At 46.3% G+C, this 19,086-nt stretch overlaps 1 protein-coding gene across 9 annotated transcripts in view; it reads left to right on the top strand.

Annotated features, from left to right (window-relative positions):
• LOC311616480 (uncharacterized protein) overlaps nt 1-19,086 on the top strand; it is a 360,599-nt gene that overhangs the window by 26,569 nt on the left and 314,944 nt on the right. Inside the window, exons 2-4 of one of the 9 annotated variants that reach the window (XM_084871845.1) lie at nt 10,501-10,555; nt 13,384-13,461; nt 15,395-15,468. The exons of 2 other annotated variants lie outside the window; for them this stretch is intronic. In XM_084871845.1, the coding sequence (XP_084727971.1) occupies nt 10,501-10,515 (15 nt within the window). In that variant the 3' untranslated portion in view covers nt 10,516-10,555; nt 13,384-13,461; nt 15,395-15,468. Of the gene's footprint in view, nt 1-10,500; nt 10,556-13,383; nt 13,462-15,394; nt 17,312-19,086 lie in introns of those variants that run through there. 6 more of the 9 variants (XM_084871846.1, XM_084871840.1, XM_084871838.1 and 3 more) reach the window with 6 other exon arrangements.

The raw sequence follows: 19,086 nt of genomic DNA, 5'->3' as shown, positions 1-19,086 counted from the left end.
AGAAAGCACTTTAAGGTTTCTCTTTGGCATATCCGAATTGCCAGAATCAGTGCTCTTGCACTTTGGGGCCATTATTGAGTAAAATAGGGGTACCTGAACACAGCACTGCAATACCGTGGCAGGCAATCCGACAACCAAGACAGCTGCTACACGACTCCAGTCGATATGCTGAACAGAGGGATGACTCATGTTCTGGGTGGATGGTGGGAGATTTCATCACACTAATCAGAACAACGTGCAACTTAAAACTTGTGAATTGTTTATTTCTGGAATTTTCTATTTAATATTACAGACCACGGTTGGCTAATGGTAACAAACCACAGAAAGTGAAACTGCAGGTTAGGAGGGCTACTATATATCTTAGAACAGTGGTTGAGGCACATCAAATACAATATAAATGTCAGCTGTCATTATTATTGTGAGAGACCTGTATATGGAGATAATGAGATCACAAAGTGAAGAGGGCTAATGGTCCCTGGGATGTGGGAAGAGGCAGAAAAGGCTCGGAGAGTGGGCTGTGGAGATGCAGCAGGAGAGGTGAGTGAACTGGCCACCTGGGGGATGGGGGATTGTGAGGCAGTAGGGCTTTAAGAGCACCTGCTGGAACGGGGAACATCAGTTCTGAGATAAAATTTACTGGCAGGAGCAGAAGGTCTGGCTTAGTGGATAGAGCATTGGCCTGTGGACTGAAGGGTCCTTGCCTCAATTCCAGTCAAGGGCACGTACATTGGTTGCAGGCTGGATCCTTGGCTCTGATCAGGCCTGTGCAGGAGGCAACTAATCAATGTGTCTCTTTCACATTGATGTTTCTCTCTCTCTCCTCCTCCCTTCCACTCCCTCTAAAAATCAATGGAAAAATATCTTCTGGTGAGGATTGACCAAAAGGAGGAGGAGGAGGAGGAGGAGGAGGAGGAGGAGGAGGAGGAGGAGGAGGAGGGAAAAGAGAAGGAGAAGGAAGAAGAGGTCTGATGGGATGCAAGAGTGCAGGACTCAGTGACAGCCTCAAGGAGGCCTCCCTTTGGGATCCTGCTTGCAGCTTCCAGCCTGTCCAGGGAAGTGGCCACAGGATGGCTCCATGTCTCCATAATAAGCCAGGACCATGTACAGGCTGATTGTGTTTTTTTTAAAGAAGGAAATATGAATTGCTGGTGCTGGAGAAGACATTAATTTTCTTATGTGGGCAGCATGAGTCATCCAGGAACAAAGCAAGAAACGTAAGTGCACTTTGCACAGCCTTTGTGTGTCACTCTGGGCCTGCCCTGGGATGGTCATCACTTCAGGCAGCTCAGATCCCCTGCCTCATGGAAGGTCCGGTGTTGGTCTGGCCCCTTTGAGCTGCAGAAACCCAGTCCTAGATCTTCTGGGTCCATACCAAACGTAAGCCTGTTTGCAAGCCCAAAAAGAGATCGGGAAAAACACCTGCCTCCTCCTGCTCTGGGTTGGGGTTCTTCTCACATGACTTTGGGTATGTCCCACGGTTCCTCAGCTCATTAGGCTTCTCATCTGAAAATGGGGTGCAGGGCCCCCACGTCAGATGAGGATAAATGTGACAGCACCATCAGGACATATACCTAAAGGATGGGCTCTGTACACCTTAGTTCTGCCCCTCCCAGCAGGTGGAGAGCTCAAAGAAGACAGTGTCTCTTCTGCTGTCCTTCCCTGAAGCTCCCAGCCCAGCCCCTTCCCCTCTGAACCTCAGTAAAGGAGCTGTAGAAGAGGCACCCGACTCAGTTATTATCTTCCAGCACTGATAGTTTAAAATTCTGCGACTGAGGCAAGAACACATTTGCCTCAAGGTAACATAAGGGGTGTGTTTGGGCCTGACTAGTTAGAGTTGAATGGGTCATTAATGGTGCATAATGGAGTAATAGCTCCCAGCAGGTGCTAAATCAGTCTGGTGTTGGTTCCAATGGACAGGCAATACTGTTTGGATCCACAGTGTGGTTCCTTATTTAGGGTTGAATCACGGGGGTAGGGGGTGGGAGAGCTGAAGACAGAAATGGGAAGGGCCCTTCCCAATGCTTGGCTGAGGCTTCCTCAGCCCCTGTGGGAAGAAGAGGGGAGGATAGCAGCTGGGACCGAGAGCAGGCTGTTTGTACTCAGTTAGAAGCAGGGAGGCAGGAGGAATGCCCTACCCTGAGAGCTGCCTAAAATACCAGCCTTCTGTCAGGCCCTGGTCAAACCCAGCCTCCTCTAAGAAGTACACGGCCTGGCCTTTTGGAACAAACAAGGGTTTTGAACTAAGACTCTGGTCCTGATTCTATTTCTCGCTGGCTGTGTAACCTTGGTCAAGTTACTGCTCCTTTCACTTGTAAAATCGGGGTAATAGCAATTCCATTCCTCAGAGTTGTGTATACTAATTGAGATAAGGGAAGTAGTACCTTGCACATAGTAGCTACTCAACAAATGGCAACTGAATACAGTCTCTCTAGAATCCCTCTGGTTTGAGAATTTCTTCTCAACTTACATTGCTCTGTGCCAATCGAGAAGTTCAGGACTGTTCACTGATCTGCCTTCTCCTAGTGACTTCTGAACTTCTCCAGAGTGAAGACAGCTTCAAATCCATATCTGATTCCCAGTGTGCCTGGCACAGAGTAGGTTTTCAATGCAAGCATCCAGACTCAAATGGAAGACGAACTCCAGAAGAAGAAATCGCTTTTCTCTCTTTGCCAGCCTTCCTCGTCAGCCTAGCTTCCTGGCTCCTACCGGCCAGCCAGGTGCCAGTAAGCACCTGAGCGTTCAAGCCTGGCCCTTGGCACTGACTGCCTAAATTTTCAAAACTGGGAACAAAACTGGGCAGTGGGAGAGAGGTGGCCCAGGCACGACATGCCCGGGGGCCCATCTTCTGTCTATTTGGCAGTATAGCCCGAGGTAAAACCATCTGCCAGCCAGACCCTGTTCAGGCCACCGTGGCTGTTCTCATCATTTGTAATAGAATCCTCCAGCAGAACATCACAGTTAATTGCAAAGAAGGGTGAGTCACGCTTAGCTGCCTGAGAGGAAAGGGCACTCATGAAGGGACAAAAAGACCGGCCAGAAGGCTACGGAAGGCAAGCTCTGTTGTGGAGCCACAGGCTTTTGGGGAGCAGGAAAGGGAACTGTTAACGTAAAACAAAAACAAAAACAAAAACAAAAACAAAAACAGAACACATTGAAACCTGTAAAGAATTTTTGTGAGTTTATTTGAGCCAAACTGTCAACATATACCAGAAAGCAGAACCTCAACAAGTTGAGATAATGCTCCAAAGAATGGCAGGTTACATTTCTATTTATACATTGCAATCAAAGGAGGGACTTTGGTGGGTTACATGAAAATCATTGGTGATGGATTAAGGAGATGATATAAAACAAAGCAGTGGGAAACCCCTGGGATTGGATAAAAAGTGAAATGATAGACACATACTTAGGTGGGTACAGGAACAATTAACATGATAATGAAGGAATTTGAGGCATCTGTCCTGGCGCCCAGCACAGTTGGTTGTGCCCCAAGGGCTCCAGAAAAGGGGAAGTTACAAGTTACCCAGACATCTCACAGATATGTTATCTTAGAGGCAAAAAGGCAAATGGGCTCAGTAAAGAAGATCTAAGTTGATCTTTGTCAGGAAAAATATCAGTCTAGGACATGACTACTCACTATAACCTGTTTGTAGTTAAATATTTAATTTTCAGACCATCTTTTGTGGTTATTTTAGGTCTCTGAGTTTGCAAGACTGCCACACAAGCCTCCCCTGAGCTTGTCAGGTTAGCATGTGGCTCCTTTCTTCCACAGAACCATAACCATACCCACTCTGCCCCCACAATGTATCACAGACTATGCACAGGTGCTCAATCAATTCTTCACATATCTCACATTATTATTATTTCTGACATTTTAAAAACACAAGATTTTAAATATAAGACAGATATCTGTACACCTGATTATTTATTCCTGTGACAGTGCGTGGAGGGAGCAATGTCAGCCTCATCTACAGATGGGAAAGCCGACACCTGGAGATTCTGTAGTCTGTCCACCAAAGGTTTTACGTAAAACTTCCCAGGACTGAGAGACCATAGGAAGAGGCTGACAACTCCCTCATGATATCAAGAGTTTATTAAGGGGACTTACACAAAAGGCTTGTCTCAGGAGGTGACAAGACGACTTGGATGTCCCACACGCTGTCCCACAGGCACCAGGGGTTATATAGGACAAGGCAGGATGGATAGGGGTACTGGTGTGTGACTGGCCCCAGATAATGGGAAAATGCTTTACATACTTGCCTGGGGTAGGCAACAGCCTGTTCCAAGAACTGTACCAGCCAGCATGCTGTGGGGCACAGGGGAGGGGTGTCCAGACCATCTCTGAGAGGATTTTCAAGAAGCAGTCTCTGTTCTGGCCTAGATCTAACTGTGTGGTGGGGCAGCAGTCACATTATGAAATCATCTCTCCTTCACAAAAGCCAATGCTCTGTTCTCCTCACTGTGGTCTGGCCCCATCTTCCCACCAGTGCAGGAATGATCTCAGACATCCCTGACACTCATCATCCAGCTGGGTTTGACCGCTTCTAGCAATGAGGTCCCACCACCTTGCAGAAACAATTCTACTGAATATCTAGCACTTATGTTCTAGTAAGTGTATGTATACGTCAGTACTATTCAATGCCCATTACAAACATTGACTTCTAACCCTAAAATGGCCCCAGGAGGTAGGTGCCATTATTTCCTTCACTTTACAGATAAGAGAACATTTAAGAAACATGCCAAGTGCACACAACTGTTAAGTAATAGATCTGGGACTTGACTCAGGTGGCTGCCTCCTGAGGTCACACTCTGGTCCACTTTCCTGAGGGCCTTCCTTGGACAGCCCCCTTTGCTGCTGAGCTGCTCTGTTCAAAAGGTTTTCCTTATTATGGGTGAAGTCTGCTGCCCTAGAACTACTCGTGGGTTTTAGTTCTGTCTGATGCAGAAAAAGCTTCAGCTCCTCTTGGACATGACAGTGTTCTCTCTAGCTGCCCTCTCCACTCTTCCTCCACCTGAATCTTTTCTTGCTGTGTTCTGACTTCACTTCACCTTCTGGAGTAACTGCGCCTCAGTGGAGGGTGCAGAGATGTCCCCACATTCTGAATGAGTCTCCAGATTGGATGAGCTTATCAGGAGTCATATCACCCTGGTGGCTCTTGAGTCATCATTTTCTGTTGAACATGGTGAGTCAGAGGCTCCACATCCCACTGGCTTAGTATTGCTTCACCAGGAGGCTCAGTTCAGCTTCTGAGTCTGTACATAAGAGCTTCCAGACTCTTGGGGGCCCATGCCCTTTCTGGGCTCCCCATTTGTCCTGGGGGCTCTCTATTCAGGGTGTCCTCATAGGTGAGGCCAAAGGAGAGCAGAATGATGATTCACAGCAGGGACCAGGTGTCACCCTAGGGTTGTGCTTGGTTGACATCTAAAGTGATGCTCCCCTTCACCTATAGGCTACACAGGAGATGGGTTAGGCCCATTGTAGGTGATGTGAAGGTGCCACTTATGGGAATAAAGAGGGTGCATTGAAAGCTGTTAAATCTGGCTCCACAGCACTTACTCAAATGTGTCTACCAAAGCAGTTCTTCTCTCAGCCCATTTACTAAGCAGCGATGTCTTACGGGAGAAAAAAGGGGGAAGCAAAAAGTACAAATTTTGGGTTTCTTGACAACTTGATTCTTTATTGTGTTGCTTATGATAAAGAATCAAAATAATGCCATGGAAGGGAGTCATCTTGGATTTGGCCACGTCCTAAAACATGACCTAAGCAAAGAAAGGAAATTTATTGGGAAGTTATCAGGAAGCTCATGGAAGTATTAGGGAATCTAAACACAGCCTGGAAGCAGGACAGGAGGTACTTGACCATCAGAGTGCTGCATCTTTGTGTTAACTCTGCTCAACTGTCAAAGCCCCAGGGGAGAGACTGATTGGTTGGGCCTTGGTCACAGGCATACCTCCTAGGCTGTTCTACAGTGACAGAAGAGGTATCTGACCTGGGAATCTCCTGAAATGGGGGCAAAACACACCAATATTCCACACAATGTATGTGGAGGAGTAGCTCCCCAAAGGACACTGGGGTATTTTATTTTTAGACAGAAAAATAATGCTGGATAGGCAAGGTGTACATACATGTAAAACAACAAAGGTCTACCCCATTTATAAAAACCAGAGCTCCAAGCATTAGTGATTTAAACATAAGAGAAGGAAAAACAAGGACCCCCTTCTTTGAAGGCATAGAGGTTTGGTGTTAGGAGAACACAGCCATCTTCTGGGGGCGTTGGAAGATGTTTTATCCCATCCTGAGGGAAACTAGATGAGATCTTCCAATGCAGCAAAGAAGTCCAATCAAATCCAGTGTCTTATCAAAGCAAAGATCCATATCCTTCTACAGTTACTTGATCCAAAACGCCATGGGATGTAGCCCATCTAAAAGCATTGCTGTGAGGAATAAATGAGATGCTGTGGAGCTCTGAATGCAATAAGTGTATTGCTTCATTAGTTGTTTCCAGTGTATAAACAGCTTCTTTCCCTATGTCTGCTCTAAACCAAAAGTCATTGTTTGAGATTATGGAAAGATATGGCAGTTCTGGAGGATTGAGTTTGAACCAATATTTTAGGTTATAACAGGGCAAACTCCAGCTCGGAAACAATGAAAAACCACAATGACAGCGGAACTGAGCAGGTACAGCCATTTGGAATGTCCTTGTGTGGGACTCTGTCTCTTTATAGAGTACTAGAGGCCGGGTTCATGAAATTTGTGCAGGGTGTGTGTGTGTGTGTGTGTGTGTGTCCCTCAGCCTAGCCTGTACGCTCTCCAATCAGGGACCCCTTGAAGGATGTCCAACTGCTCTCTTACAATCCGGGATTGCTGACTCCCAACCACTCACCTGCCTGCCTGCCTGATTGCCTCTAACTGCTTCTGCCTGCCAGCCTGATCATCCCTAACCACTCCCCTACCAGCCTGGTCACCCCCAACTGCCCTCCCCTGCTGGCCTGGTCACCTCTAACTGCCCTCCTCTGCAGGTCTGGTCCCACCAAACTGCCTTTCCCTGCAGGCCTGGTCCCCCCAATTGCCCTTCCCTGCCAGCCTGAGTCCCCCCACCCTCCAACTGTTCTCCCTGCAGTCCTAATCTCCCCGAACTGCCCTCCTCTACTGGCCCAGTCACCCCAAACTGCCCTCCCCTGCAGGCCTGATCACCCCCAACTGCCCTACTCTGCCAGCCTGGTCACCCCTAACTGCCCTCCCTTGTTTGCCTTATCACCCACAACTGCTCTCCCCTGCTGGCTATCCTGTGGTGACCATCTTGTGTCCACATGGGGGCAGCCATCTTTAACCATATGGGGGTGACCATCTTATGTGTTGGAGTGACAGTCAATTTGCATATTATTCTTTTATTAGATATGATTAGGCCTTCTGGATAGGGCACACCATAAACAGTGTATTTGGACAGGATGGGGTTTGGTTAAATGAGAAACTGGACCCACTGGCCCAGAGTCTGACTGCAAGAGGATGCCCATCAGGAAGGTCTGCCATGGTGTAATGACACACCATCACTTTCTTCTGGAGGAACCTGTGCCCCCATTGGTGAGGGCATGACTGCCCTTCTACGATCCAGCAGCATGCTCCCCAGGCTCAGGGAGGGCTCAGGCAGAGCACCCCATTGCCTGGCATGGACTGCAAAGAGATGCAAGCTGAGAGCTGGTCCAATTCAGGATAAGTTCTGAGAGTTTATCTTTTCAAAGACAGGGGTCCAGAAACTTAGATGATTCTGGTTTTTACATTCTGACTGGGAAACCCATATGTACAGACTATTCTTGTGCATCACTAACACTAGCCTGTTCAAAACATTGAAAAGAGCTCATCAGACTCTCTGTTAGCTGCATAATTGTATTATATAATTCCCATCAACATATCTCACTTTGGGCATCTGTCTTCGAATTTCAAAACAGATCATCCATTTAAAGACTTCAATTCAGCCCAGCCAGGTGTGGCTCAGTGGTTGAGCACTGACCCAGGAACCAGGAGGTCACAAGTTTGATTCCTGGCCAGGGCATGTGCTCAGGTTGTGGGCTTTATCACCAGTAGGGGATGGGCAGAAGGCAACTGATCAATGATTCTCTCCTATCATTGATGTTTCTATCTCTTTCTCTCTCTCCCTTCTTCTCTGAAACAAATATAAATATTTTATTATATATATATCTTATCTAATAAAAAAGTAATATGCAAATTGGTCATACCTCCGCTACACCACAAGCCACACCTACCAGCCACTTCGCCATCCAATCAGAGAGAGTATGAAAATTAACCCCAAGATGGCTACGGCCATAGAGAGCAGGAGGGAGGCTTGGGTCTCCCAGGCAATGGATGAAGCCAAGCTTTCTGCCTGCCTTAGCCAGCCTAAACCTCCACTCAAGGATACAAAGTTTCAATTATAGAAAATAAGTAAATTCCAACAGAAATGGCGGCAGCCACCCAGAAAGCAGAAGGCTTGGTTCCACTCCAGGCTACAAAGTTCCAATTGTAGAAGGTAAATAAATTCCAAATACCAGGGCCTCCGCTTGGGTCACCAGGGGGTGTGGTCAGCCTGCAAACCATGACAGGCCCCTCACCCAGGCCACACCACGTCCCAAGGGAATCCCTACCCTGATCAGGGACACCCTTCAGGGCAAACCAGCTGGCCCCCACCTGTGCACCAGGCCTCTATTCTATCTAATAAAAGAGTAATATACAGATTGACCATCACTCCAACAAACAAGATGGCTGCCCCCATGCGGTCAAAGATCCTGCCCCATGTGGAGACAAGATGGCCACCATAAGATGGCCAGCAGGGGAGGACAGTTGGGAGGGACCAGGCCTGGGAGTGCAGTTGTGGGTGATCAGGCAAGCAAGGGAGGGCAGTTGGGAGGCACCAGGCCTGCAAGGGAGGGCAGTTGGGGGTGATCAACCCTGCAGAGAAGAGTAGTTAGTGGTGGCCAGGCCAGCAGAGGAGAGAAGTTGGGCGCAAACAGGCTGGGAGGGGAGCAGTTAGACATCAATCAGGCTGGCATAGGAGTGGTTAGGGGGTGATCAGGCTGGCAGGCAGAAGCGGTTAAGGGCAATCAGGAAGGCAGGCAGGCGAGGAGTTGGGAGCCAGCAGTCCTGGATTGTGAGAGGGATCCCAGATTAGAGAGGATGCAGGCTGGGCTGAGGGACACCCCTCCTCCATATAAAATAAAGACCTCAATTTAGTACTTGCTCTATTATTAATGGTTCTGAGTAGTTGGATATTTTCTCTGTACCTCTACCTTCTGGTGTCCTTCTTCCATAGGTGGACCCTCATACGTAAACCCAAATGCCCCTAGGCTACTTTCTCCCTGATAAGCTCCCTCCCTCACTCTTGGGCAAATTTTCCAGACCCCTGAGTGGATTCTTAACCCTTACTGTGCCAGCAAAGCAGCCTGTGCTGTGGGGTTGCTCCTGCTTGTCTGAATGGCAGCATTTGGCAGTTGAGGCTCTCACTCCTCCTTCAGTCTCAGCCAGCTATGGGTCAGTGCTCACTTCCAGTTGTTTCAGATTTGTTAGGACTTTGCTTTAGCCATTTCTGCCCTTAAGGGGGCAGCTGCACAGGGCCTCCCTTGAGAGCCTGCAGCCCTCCCAAGGCTGAGCCAGGTCGTTGGCTGTGAGCCAGGGATTCCAGGCTTGAGTCCCTCTGCCCTCGTTCTCTGTTCTTGTAGGTCCCCAGCAGCCCGCACAGGGCCTGGCCCAGATGCAGAACAGGCAGTGCTGTCAGCCTCGTGCTTCTGCTGTTCTCCAACACCCACCTGGATGAGAGCGAACCCCCCTGAGCCCAGAGTCGTGACAGGCTTTGTGCAGCTCAGCACAGGCGGGGCTATAGTTCTTGTCCTTTTAGAGGCCACCAGAGGGCTGGGGAGTGTGGGAAAGGGTTGCGTGGGTTGGGCCAGGAGCCAGGGAGGAGCTGCAAAGCGGAATTTGGCAAGTGGAGTGCTGTTGTGCCTCCAACTCAGGCATCTCGGGGCTGAGAAAACAGTCCAGAAGCAGAGGAGGCCCCACAGGAGGAACAAGGCTTCAATTTCCAGCTGGGGACATCCGCAGCTCCCCGAGACCCCATTGTCCCTGAGAACTGTGGGGCGTTTATCAGAGGCTCTTGTAGGAACCACAATCTGCCTTTCACTTGATGGATTTATTTTTGCTTTGTTCACTTCCCTTTGTTTCCCCAGAGTAGCTTCTGGTGTGAATGTTTCTTTTGAATCATTTTCAATAATGCTAAAGAGGGAAGGCATCCTCCTGCCCCTTCCATTCTATCCTGATGACTTCTGAGCTGGAGAGACAGGCAGTGACACCTTCCCCCCCAGCGGAGGGTGGCAGTGAGAGTGAGCTGCAGGCCAGAGGGAGAGGATTACTGAGCCCCTTTTAAGTGTCAGAAGTTCCATGTACGCGAATCAGATTTCATTCTCACCACAACCCTGCAAATAATAAGCTTGACTATTCCCATTTTATTTCTTCAGATGAGGCAACACTGAGGCTCAGAGAAGTTGAGTTACTTGGATTACCCCCTAGCAGGTAAGTGGCAGGGCCAGGATTAGAATTTAGGTCTGACCCAAAGTCTCTCTTCCTTCCATGGTACCTCTGGGCTCAAAGGGGAGAGGCAGGGCTGCTCCACCTCTCAGGTTCAGAGTCAACTGCCCAAGATCCACTCCTTTTCTCACCCCCTGGAGGATCATGGGTCCATGGGCTGGTACCCTCTTAGGTGTATGAGTGAGCATCCTCAGCAGTAAGACACATCCGTGGGAAAAAGAAAAGGAAACAGAGTGAGCCTGGAGAACCCAACCCATTAGACAGATAGGCCCTTGGCTGGACTCTGGGAAGGACACACATGGCAGAAATTTGTCAGCGGGCAAAGAGTGTTAGATTTGGGCCAGGGAGTTATGTCCAGGTCCACCTGCAGGGGAGAGTATTGTTCAAGAAACCCCATGCAGGTGGGTTTAAATGTGGTCAATATCCCCAGTCACTCTATGTCAGTCTGCCTAGCCAAGCCATGGGGTCTGACGGTCTGGGATTCGCTGAGTAACACCATCCTGGGATGCCAGAACTGGAGGGTCTGTTGGGGTTATCAATTGAGCCTCCTTATGTGGTAACACGTGGAAAAGTGAAGTTGCACAGCTCTTTCACCAGCCAGCGGCTATCCTTTGGTGACCAGCCCAGTCCCCTGTTCCCTCCTCAGTGGCTGTCACCGGCCTGAGTATAGACCACATCAGAATCTCCAGGAAAAGGCCAGGAATCCACATATTAAAGTTGAGCCTGTTGGTTAGGCCATGCAAATGAGCTTACACAAACTTCAGTGATTACGATGTTTTACCAAGCAGAGCTAAGGGACTGGATTCAGCCTGACTTGACTCACCCTTCTCAGGGGCTGCCCCGTAGATAAGTAGGCTGGATGAGGTATGAAAGGTTCAGAAGTGGAGGTCATCCTTAGAGGGTCTGTACTCTCCAGTTCAACATAGTCTCCTGTTCAGCTCACATCACTCCTTTGGGTCCCCAGGTCCCCAGGTCCCCAGGCTGGAAACCTAAAGTTTGCCCCTTCATGGTGAAATGGTGAAGACCTGGCCAAAGAGTCTAAAGAACAGGATGCTAGGTCTAGTTCTGATGGAACTGTAGAACCTGCAGGAGTAAGATGTCCCCATACTGGGCCTCCTTCCCCTCCCCTGTATAATGAGAGGTTTTACCCTCTTGCAGTCAGAGCCCTGTGATTCATGATGGTAGACTCGTCTGAACCACTGGTTTCCTCCACACCTATTCAGGACCTGGAACATAGTAGGTGCTTCATAGCGGTTTATTACCAGAAAACATTAATTTGGAGGTTCAAGCATGTGAGAGTTTGTTTTGATTAGAGACTGACTCTGGCCACAGGCATATAAGAATGAAAGCTGTTCTCCTGGGAGACTTGTTATATGAACAGCTTTCTTTCTTTTTTTTTAAATTTGTCTTTATTGTTGAAAGCATTGTTGATTGATATCCCCCCCCCTTTTTTTTTTCCTCCATTGACCCCCTCCACCCCACACCTGCCCCTCCCAGGCCTTCACCACACTATTGTGTAGGTTCATGATTTCTTGATTTTTTTCCAGTCTCCATACCAAACTAAAAGAGTGACTTCCTTGCTTACTAGATAGTTTTAAACTGCTCTCTTCCTCTGTTAAAAAAAAGCTTTGTCCCAATCATTTAGAATGAGAAAACAAAACAAAACAAAACAGGTTGGCATTCTAGCTTGTCAAGCTGCTTCTGAAGAGGCCCATTGATTTTATTAGCTTTGCTGGCACACCTTCTGCATTAAATGATTCTGAGTTAGAGTGACCCTGAGGTAGGGTCTCTAGTTTGGTGCTTAGTGTGTTACTAATGAGGTCGATAACGATGATGATATTTTCCAACGTGGACATGTTGTTTCTAAAGGGCTAGGACTCATGCAGTGGAGGCTTGCTTGCTTCTTTCACTCTGGGATCTCACTGTCCCGGGTCCTGTTGGCACTATGAGCAGGCATGTGAAGAGACATCTCTGATGTTTTCGTGAGATAAAGGATAGTACATTCTTGATTCACAAAAACTCCTGGAATGTAGGAGCCAAAAGGACCCTGCACCCAGCACCTTTATTTTACCCACGAGGAAACTGAGGCCCAGAGAGGGGTCTTGCCCACAGGTGGTGACTGGGAGCTGTGCCTCAGCAAAGTTTCCTCTTTCTTTCCTGTAAAACTGTCCAGTAGGAGCCACTTTGGGCTGACAGAGAAGAACATTCCCTCTCCCCCCCGCCCCCACCCCCCCGGCTCAGGGCAGGCAGCAAGCTCTATAAAAAGGGTGATCTGGGAGTTTACTCTGCCCCTGGTGATCATCGCTGCCACTCACAGGGCTCTGGGCAGTGTCTCCACAGAGGGCCAGGAAAAGGGCAGGGCAAGCCCTTGAAGGAGTAGGAAATACGGGAAGTTCCTGAGAGAGTGTGTAAAGGAGATGAGCTTGAGGAAACTGAGGACGCATGGAAGGGAGAGCCCAGTGGGGGAAGGACTGAGAAAGCCCTCCTTCTAGGCTCCTCCACCCACAAAGCAGCACTTTTGACAGATTTTCCTTATTTGTCTCTGAAAGGGGTTTCAGATTATTTAAGATGGACTCAAGTGGTTGCCAAGGCAACAGTGTTGCCATCATCACTGCCATGGAAACCCTTTCTGTGGCACAATATAAATATTTTCCTTTAAGAATGAGACGAGGAGTTGAGTGGGTGACAAGTTATTTTCTAAGGCTCACGGGCAGTAGCCAGAGTCTGCAGTGGATGGGAGGAAGGAAAGGACCAAATTAGCTCAGATAATACATAGTTCACACAACATTCTGTTTTTATTTGTTTGCTTTTAGATATAAGAGACAAAAACATTGATGGGAGAGGCAAAAAAATGTCCACAAAAATAGTCCGTAGTTCTGAAGCAGAGAGAGGTAAGAATTTTTCCTATTTTTATTGATTTCAGAGAGGAAGGGTGAGAGAAAGAGAGATAGAAACATCAATGATGAGAGAGAATCATTGATCAGCTGCCTCTTGCACACCCCGCACTGGGCATGGGCCCTGACTGGGAATCAAACATGACTTCCCGGTTCATAGATCAATGCTCAACCACTGAGCCACACCAACGGAGCAGAACTTCCCTTTTTTTTTTTTTTTTCTTCTCACGTATGATCTACAGGACTGGATTCTTAGAAGAGTGGTAAAGGCATTTTAAAGAGTTTCCAAAGCCTCCTCTTCTTCCTCAAACTTCCTCCAGGGAAGGATGAAGCTGTGAGAATCAAGAGTACCCTAGACCTTTTGAAGCAGCAGTGAAGTAGTGACCACGGAGAAGGGACATTGTTTGGCTACATGTACTATGTCAGAAGCTAGAGCCAAAAAAATGCTTCTTACTTTTGCTACCTTGCTCATGTCCCTATCTCCACAAGGTGTTGTAGCCACAACATTGCTGCACTTAGCTTTCTCAGGAGAAATTCCCGTCACCCAGGTGTGGAGATAGGACCAGATGCCCTCTGAAGGAATTTCCAATGTCACATTCTAGGATTCCCTGATTCCTCCTCCCAGGAGTGTATGATTCTAAGAATCAATGGTTCTGTATACAAAAATGCTCTGATTTTATTATTCTAAGAGCCTGTTACTTTAATTGAGAGGCAAACAAACCCCAAGGACAGCAGCTGGGGGTTGGGGCTGGCTGGAGGAACTGGTAACCACTGTGCTGCTTTGCTGGTTAGTGTATCATCCCTCCCAGGGCCTAGAGCACCAATGTCAAGGCCTCCGCCTGGCTCTCCTCCAGGTGGTTTCTGCTTTGGGAGTTTTGCTGGCTTAGGTAACTGGTCAGGGAGCTGATGATGACACAGGCTCACAGAAGGCACTTCTGGACTGCAGCAATAGCATGGCCCAGAAGCAGCCAGCATCATCCCTCTTGAACACTGGTTGACTGGAATGTCTTTCTTTGCCACCGGCTATTAGTAGGAGCATTCATGGAGGGCCTAGCCCTGCATCCTCACCTTGCAAGTCCACTCCAGAGGGAGATGGGAGGGAGAGGGCTTTGCCTGGAAGCTTACACTATAGCAAGATGATGAATTTGGCCTGCAAGACTGAGAAGGTTCTGAATTCCAGTGACTTCCAGTTCCTGGGGGTTGTGTCTGGAGCACTCTCAGCTGTGTGATGCTGGCTGCTGGCCTGGCTGGGTTCGGGGGGAGGGAGAAGAGGGGGGAGAGGGGGAACCTGTTCCATGTTCTGCAGTGGAGGGAACAGCACAATGGATGGAACAAACCATCAATGTGTGAAATGATCCAGGTTTAGGAATGGAGCATGTAGACCTCTTTAAACATTTTCAGGATGCCAAGGAATCCTCTTCATTGCAAGAGGGAGGGAGTGCTGAAATATTTTGAAGAAATACCACTTCCTTCATGATACAGTAAAATAAAGGAACCTGTCTGTTTTGAGTCAGGAGCAGTTAAGATTTTATTTTAAAGAAATCATCAAGTATATTCAAGGATGATGGGTTCTGGGAAATTTTTGTTTGTTTCCCCCCCCTCACTGTGAAAACAGCTTTATTGATGGTTTGATTTATATGATTAATATATATTCTTTGGAATAATTTTAACAATGTTATAGAAATGTAGGAAGAACTTTTAAAAATCACTTAAAATTTTTACCCAGAAATGATCTCATTAACCATTTGTTGGCATATACATAAATGTTACACACCTCCATATCTATCTACCACTCGACATACATCAAACCACCTCATGCATGCTGTTTTTATTTTGGGAAATTTAAAAAATATGCAACCTGTTGCGATCTCAGCTTCTGGCTTCCCTTCTGCATCCCTCTCACTGGCTTCCTCCCTCCTTCCCAATACAGGTAACCCATGACAACCACTTTGGATACCAAGCCCTGGACTGGAGGCCAAGGAGGCAGGGGAAAATATGAAAAAAATATGTCCCAGAAATATCTCCAAGTCTTCCAATTCAGATCTAACTTCTTTTTATTAGTTTGGTCCCTGGTGATATGTTGTTTGCTTATTTGTTTTCCTTCTGTTTAATTTAATTGTGTTTTTTATTGGTCACTTAGAAAAATGTCATTGGGTATATGGTCATTATATCTCATGGATTCTTGCTTCTATTTTATCAGATTCCAAGGAAGAGAGACTGTTAGGTGGAAGTGTATGTGGATTATGTGGATTTTTTATTTTAAAAGATAGACCAACGTTGTTCTAAAAGATAGAGCAAAGTTGACCTCCAAAAGTTGTCACATTTCTATTTATAATCTGGGGTTGTCATAAGTAGTAGCTGTTTTCCTTCTCTTTAATTTTTTACCATTCTGGTGAAGCTAAAATTATACCTTTTATTCTTTTAAATGTTAATCTCTCTGATTTTTAGGAGTGCTGTACATGTTTTCATATGTCCTTTGGCCACTCTGTATTTCTGTAAATCTATTCATAGATTTGGCCTTTTCTTCTCTATTTTTTTAAATTTTAATTTGAAATAAATTTAAACTTACACAAGATAGTTACATGATATCACTGAGGATGTTAATCCTGATCACTTGCCGATATGGCATCTCTCAGGTTTCTCCACTGCAGACTTACTCTTTTCCTCCAAGTAAGGGTTTCTCTTGACCTCTGTTTAGCCACAGTGCTCAGCTCTCAAGTCAAATCTGGATATTGCAGATGACACATGAGAAATCCCTCAATGCCAGTTGTAGACACAGGCCAGTCCTGGGTGGGCAAAGATCTTACAAAGTCTACTAGCTTCTCTGTTCAATTTTATAGTTGCTGACACTTTTTGAGGGCTTATTATGTGCCATAAGGAGCCTATGATGTCTTTTTGTTGCTATTGTTCAATTAAGTCTGTCTCATCAGCAGTGGTATCTTTTCAGTAATTATTTTTTTAAAATCAAAGTTAGTCTTCATAACTTGAAAGCCAAATAAAACTAAAAGGCTCATAGTGAAAACACAAGTTCCTCACCCATTCTTTGCAACCCTCCTGTGCCCATTACTATGCTTTTGGCAAAATGTAGATATAGCAAAGAACTAGAAACCTGTGGCCAATTGGATTTTTAAAATGGAAACTTGTCACATGAGTTCTAAAAACATTGAGCCACAGATAAAAAGAAAACAATTAGGGACTTGATTCTTTTCTCCCAGAAAGCTCCTTGACATCTACATAAATTTGTCTACTTGTTTTCAGGGTAATAATTTCTCTAGACAAAAATCCATGAGGTGGTAGACTTTAACATCCAAAAGATATATTCTCTTATTGACAAATGGAGTGAGGGGGGATGGCATAGGGGAAGAACAAAATGTTGTCAGGTATTGGAAGGATGGGAGCCAAGGAAGCAATGAGAGATTACATAAATGAGGGAATGAAGCATTTAGGACCACCTTTATTCCTTAAATATCTCCTACTTTCCATTCTTAACATCATTGTCTTGATTTACACTTACATTGTTTTACTCCTAGATTGTAACAATGGTCTCCCTACTGGGAAGTGTTCCTCCTTTCTCTGTTGGCTCCCATTAACCCATCACCTATATGATTATGTCTCTCCCTTGTTTAAAGTAATTTAGCTCCTGCTGCCCTCAGGATGAGGTCCAAGTCACTCCCATGACATATAAGGCCCTTTGTTTCCTGGCCCCATGAAGCCATGTGAGAATTTTGTCTATTAGGGTAGAGAATGTTTTTCTAGCCATGAAATAATATTTAGAAAACTTAAAATTCATCTCTATAATAATTTTTGTAACTGCATGAAAAAAAAGCCATAAATAAAGTCAAAGATTAACTGGAAAAGCTTTTTGTAACATGCATAACAAAGGACTAATTTTCTTTTATATGAAGAGTCACAGCAATGGACTTATAATCTAGCAGAAAAAGAACATAAACAGATAGTTCACATAAAAGAAAATACAAAGGACATTTAGATGATTTGAAACACATTCAACTTTATTTTTAAAAAAGGTATAAATTAAATATTTGAAGATTGGCAAAAACAAACTGGTTTGGCAAATGTGTGATGAAATAAGCATTGTATTAGATTGTTAGTAGGGATATAGATTAATACAATTTTTTATAGGACACGTTGCCATTATCTGTGAAAATTGAAAAGATGCATTCTATTGATCTGGCATTTGTATCTCAAGGTGCACCTTATATTTAGAAGTATACATTAAGATGCACCAGGATATCTATTGCATTTATTAACAAACTATAGTCTCGGTGCACGAAATTCGTGTATGGAGGGAGGGGGGTCCCCTCAGCCCAGCCTGCACCCTCCCAATCTGGAACCCCTCTAGGGATGTCCGAATGCCTATTTAGGCCTGATTCAGATTGGGCCTAATCAGGCTGTCAGATATCCCTCTCACAATCCAGGACCACTGGCTCCTAACTGCTCACCTACCTGCTTGCCTGATTGCCCCCAACTACCCTCCCCACCGGCCTGGTTGCCCCTTACCACACACCCCCCCCCCCCCCCCGTTGCTGGCCTGGTTACCCCTAACTGCCCCCTCCTGACTTGGTTGCCCCTTACTGCCCCCCCCCCCCGTCTTGCTGGCATGGTTGCCCCTAACTGCTACCCTGCCAGCCTCGTTGCCCCTTGCAGCCGCCCGTGAAAGCCTGGTTGCACCCAACTGCCCTTCCCCACTTGCCTGGTCACCCCTCACTGCCCCCCTCTGCCAGCCTGGTAGCCCCCAATTGCCCTCCTGCTGGCCTGGCTGCCCCACGCAGCCTGCCGTTTGGTCGTTTGGTTGTCCCTCACTAGGCCCCCCTTCTTTGCCCCCCCCCCAACTGTCCTCCCTCCCCTGCAGGCCTGGTCACACCCAACTGCCCACCCTTGCTGACCATTTTGTGACCACCTTGTGATGATGTCACGATGGCCATCTTGTGATGATGTCACATGAGGGTGTCACACGACTCCACCTATGCTTTTATTATATAGGATTCCTAAGTGTTTCCTAGTCAAAATTACCCTACAACCCAGAAGGCTTTTAGTTCACAATCTTTTTCTGGGATGACAAGATAGTATGGGAGGAAAAGTAGAGAGAATTGCACAGAGGCTGTAGGTAAGAGGGAGAGGGCCAGGGGAGAGGTGACAATTTGTCTCATTGGTTCATGCCTGTGGTTGAGCTCAGACAAGGGGTTAATACAGTATCCAAAATATATAAAGAACTCATACATCTCAACACCAAATAAACAAACAATCCAATTTAAAAATGACCAGAGTATCTGAATAGGCACTTCTCCCAAGAAGACATAAAAATGGCCAACTTCACTAGCTATTAGGGAAACAAAAATCAAAACTACAATGTGGTACACCAGTTGTATCCACTGTCCTTCCTCCTCATACCTATTAGAATGGCTTTTATCAACAAGATAAGTACTAACAAGTGTTAGAGAGGTTGTGGAGAAATAGGAATTCTTGTTCACTGCTGGTGGGAGTGTAAACTGATACAATCACTTTGAAGACAGTATAGAGGGTCATCTAAAAATTAAGAATAGAGTTATTTTTTAAAATATATTTTATTGATTTTTTATCATCAATAAAATATATTGATTTTTT

Source organism: Pipistrellus hanaki (genome assembly GCF_964339955.1).
Source record: "Pipistrellus hanaki genome assembly, chromosome: 2".
Lineage (NCBI taxonomy): Eukaryota > Metazoa > Chordata > Mammalia > Chiroptera > Vespertilionidae > Pipistrellus > Pipistrellus hanaki.
Note: the sequence above shows the minus strand (reverse complement) of the source record. Positions and strands in the feature narration are given on the sequence as shown.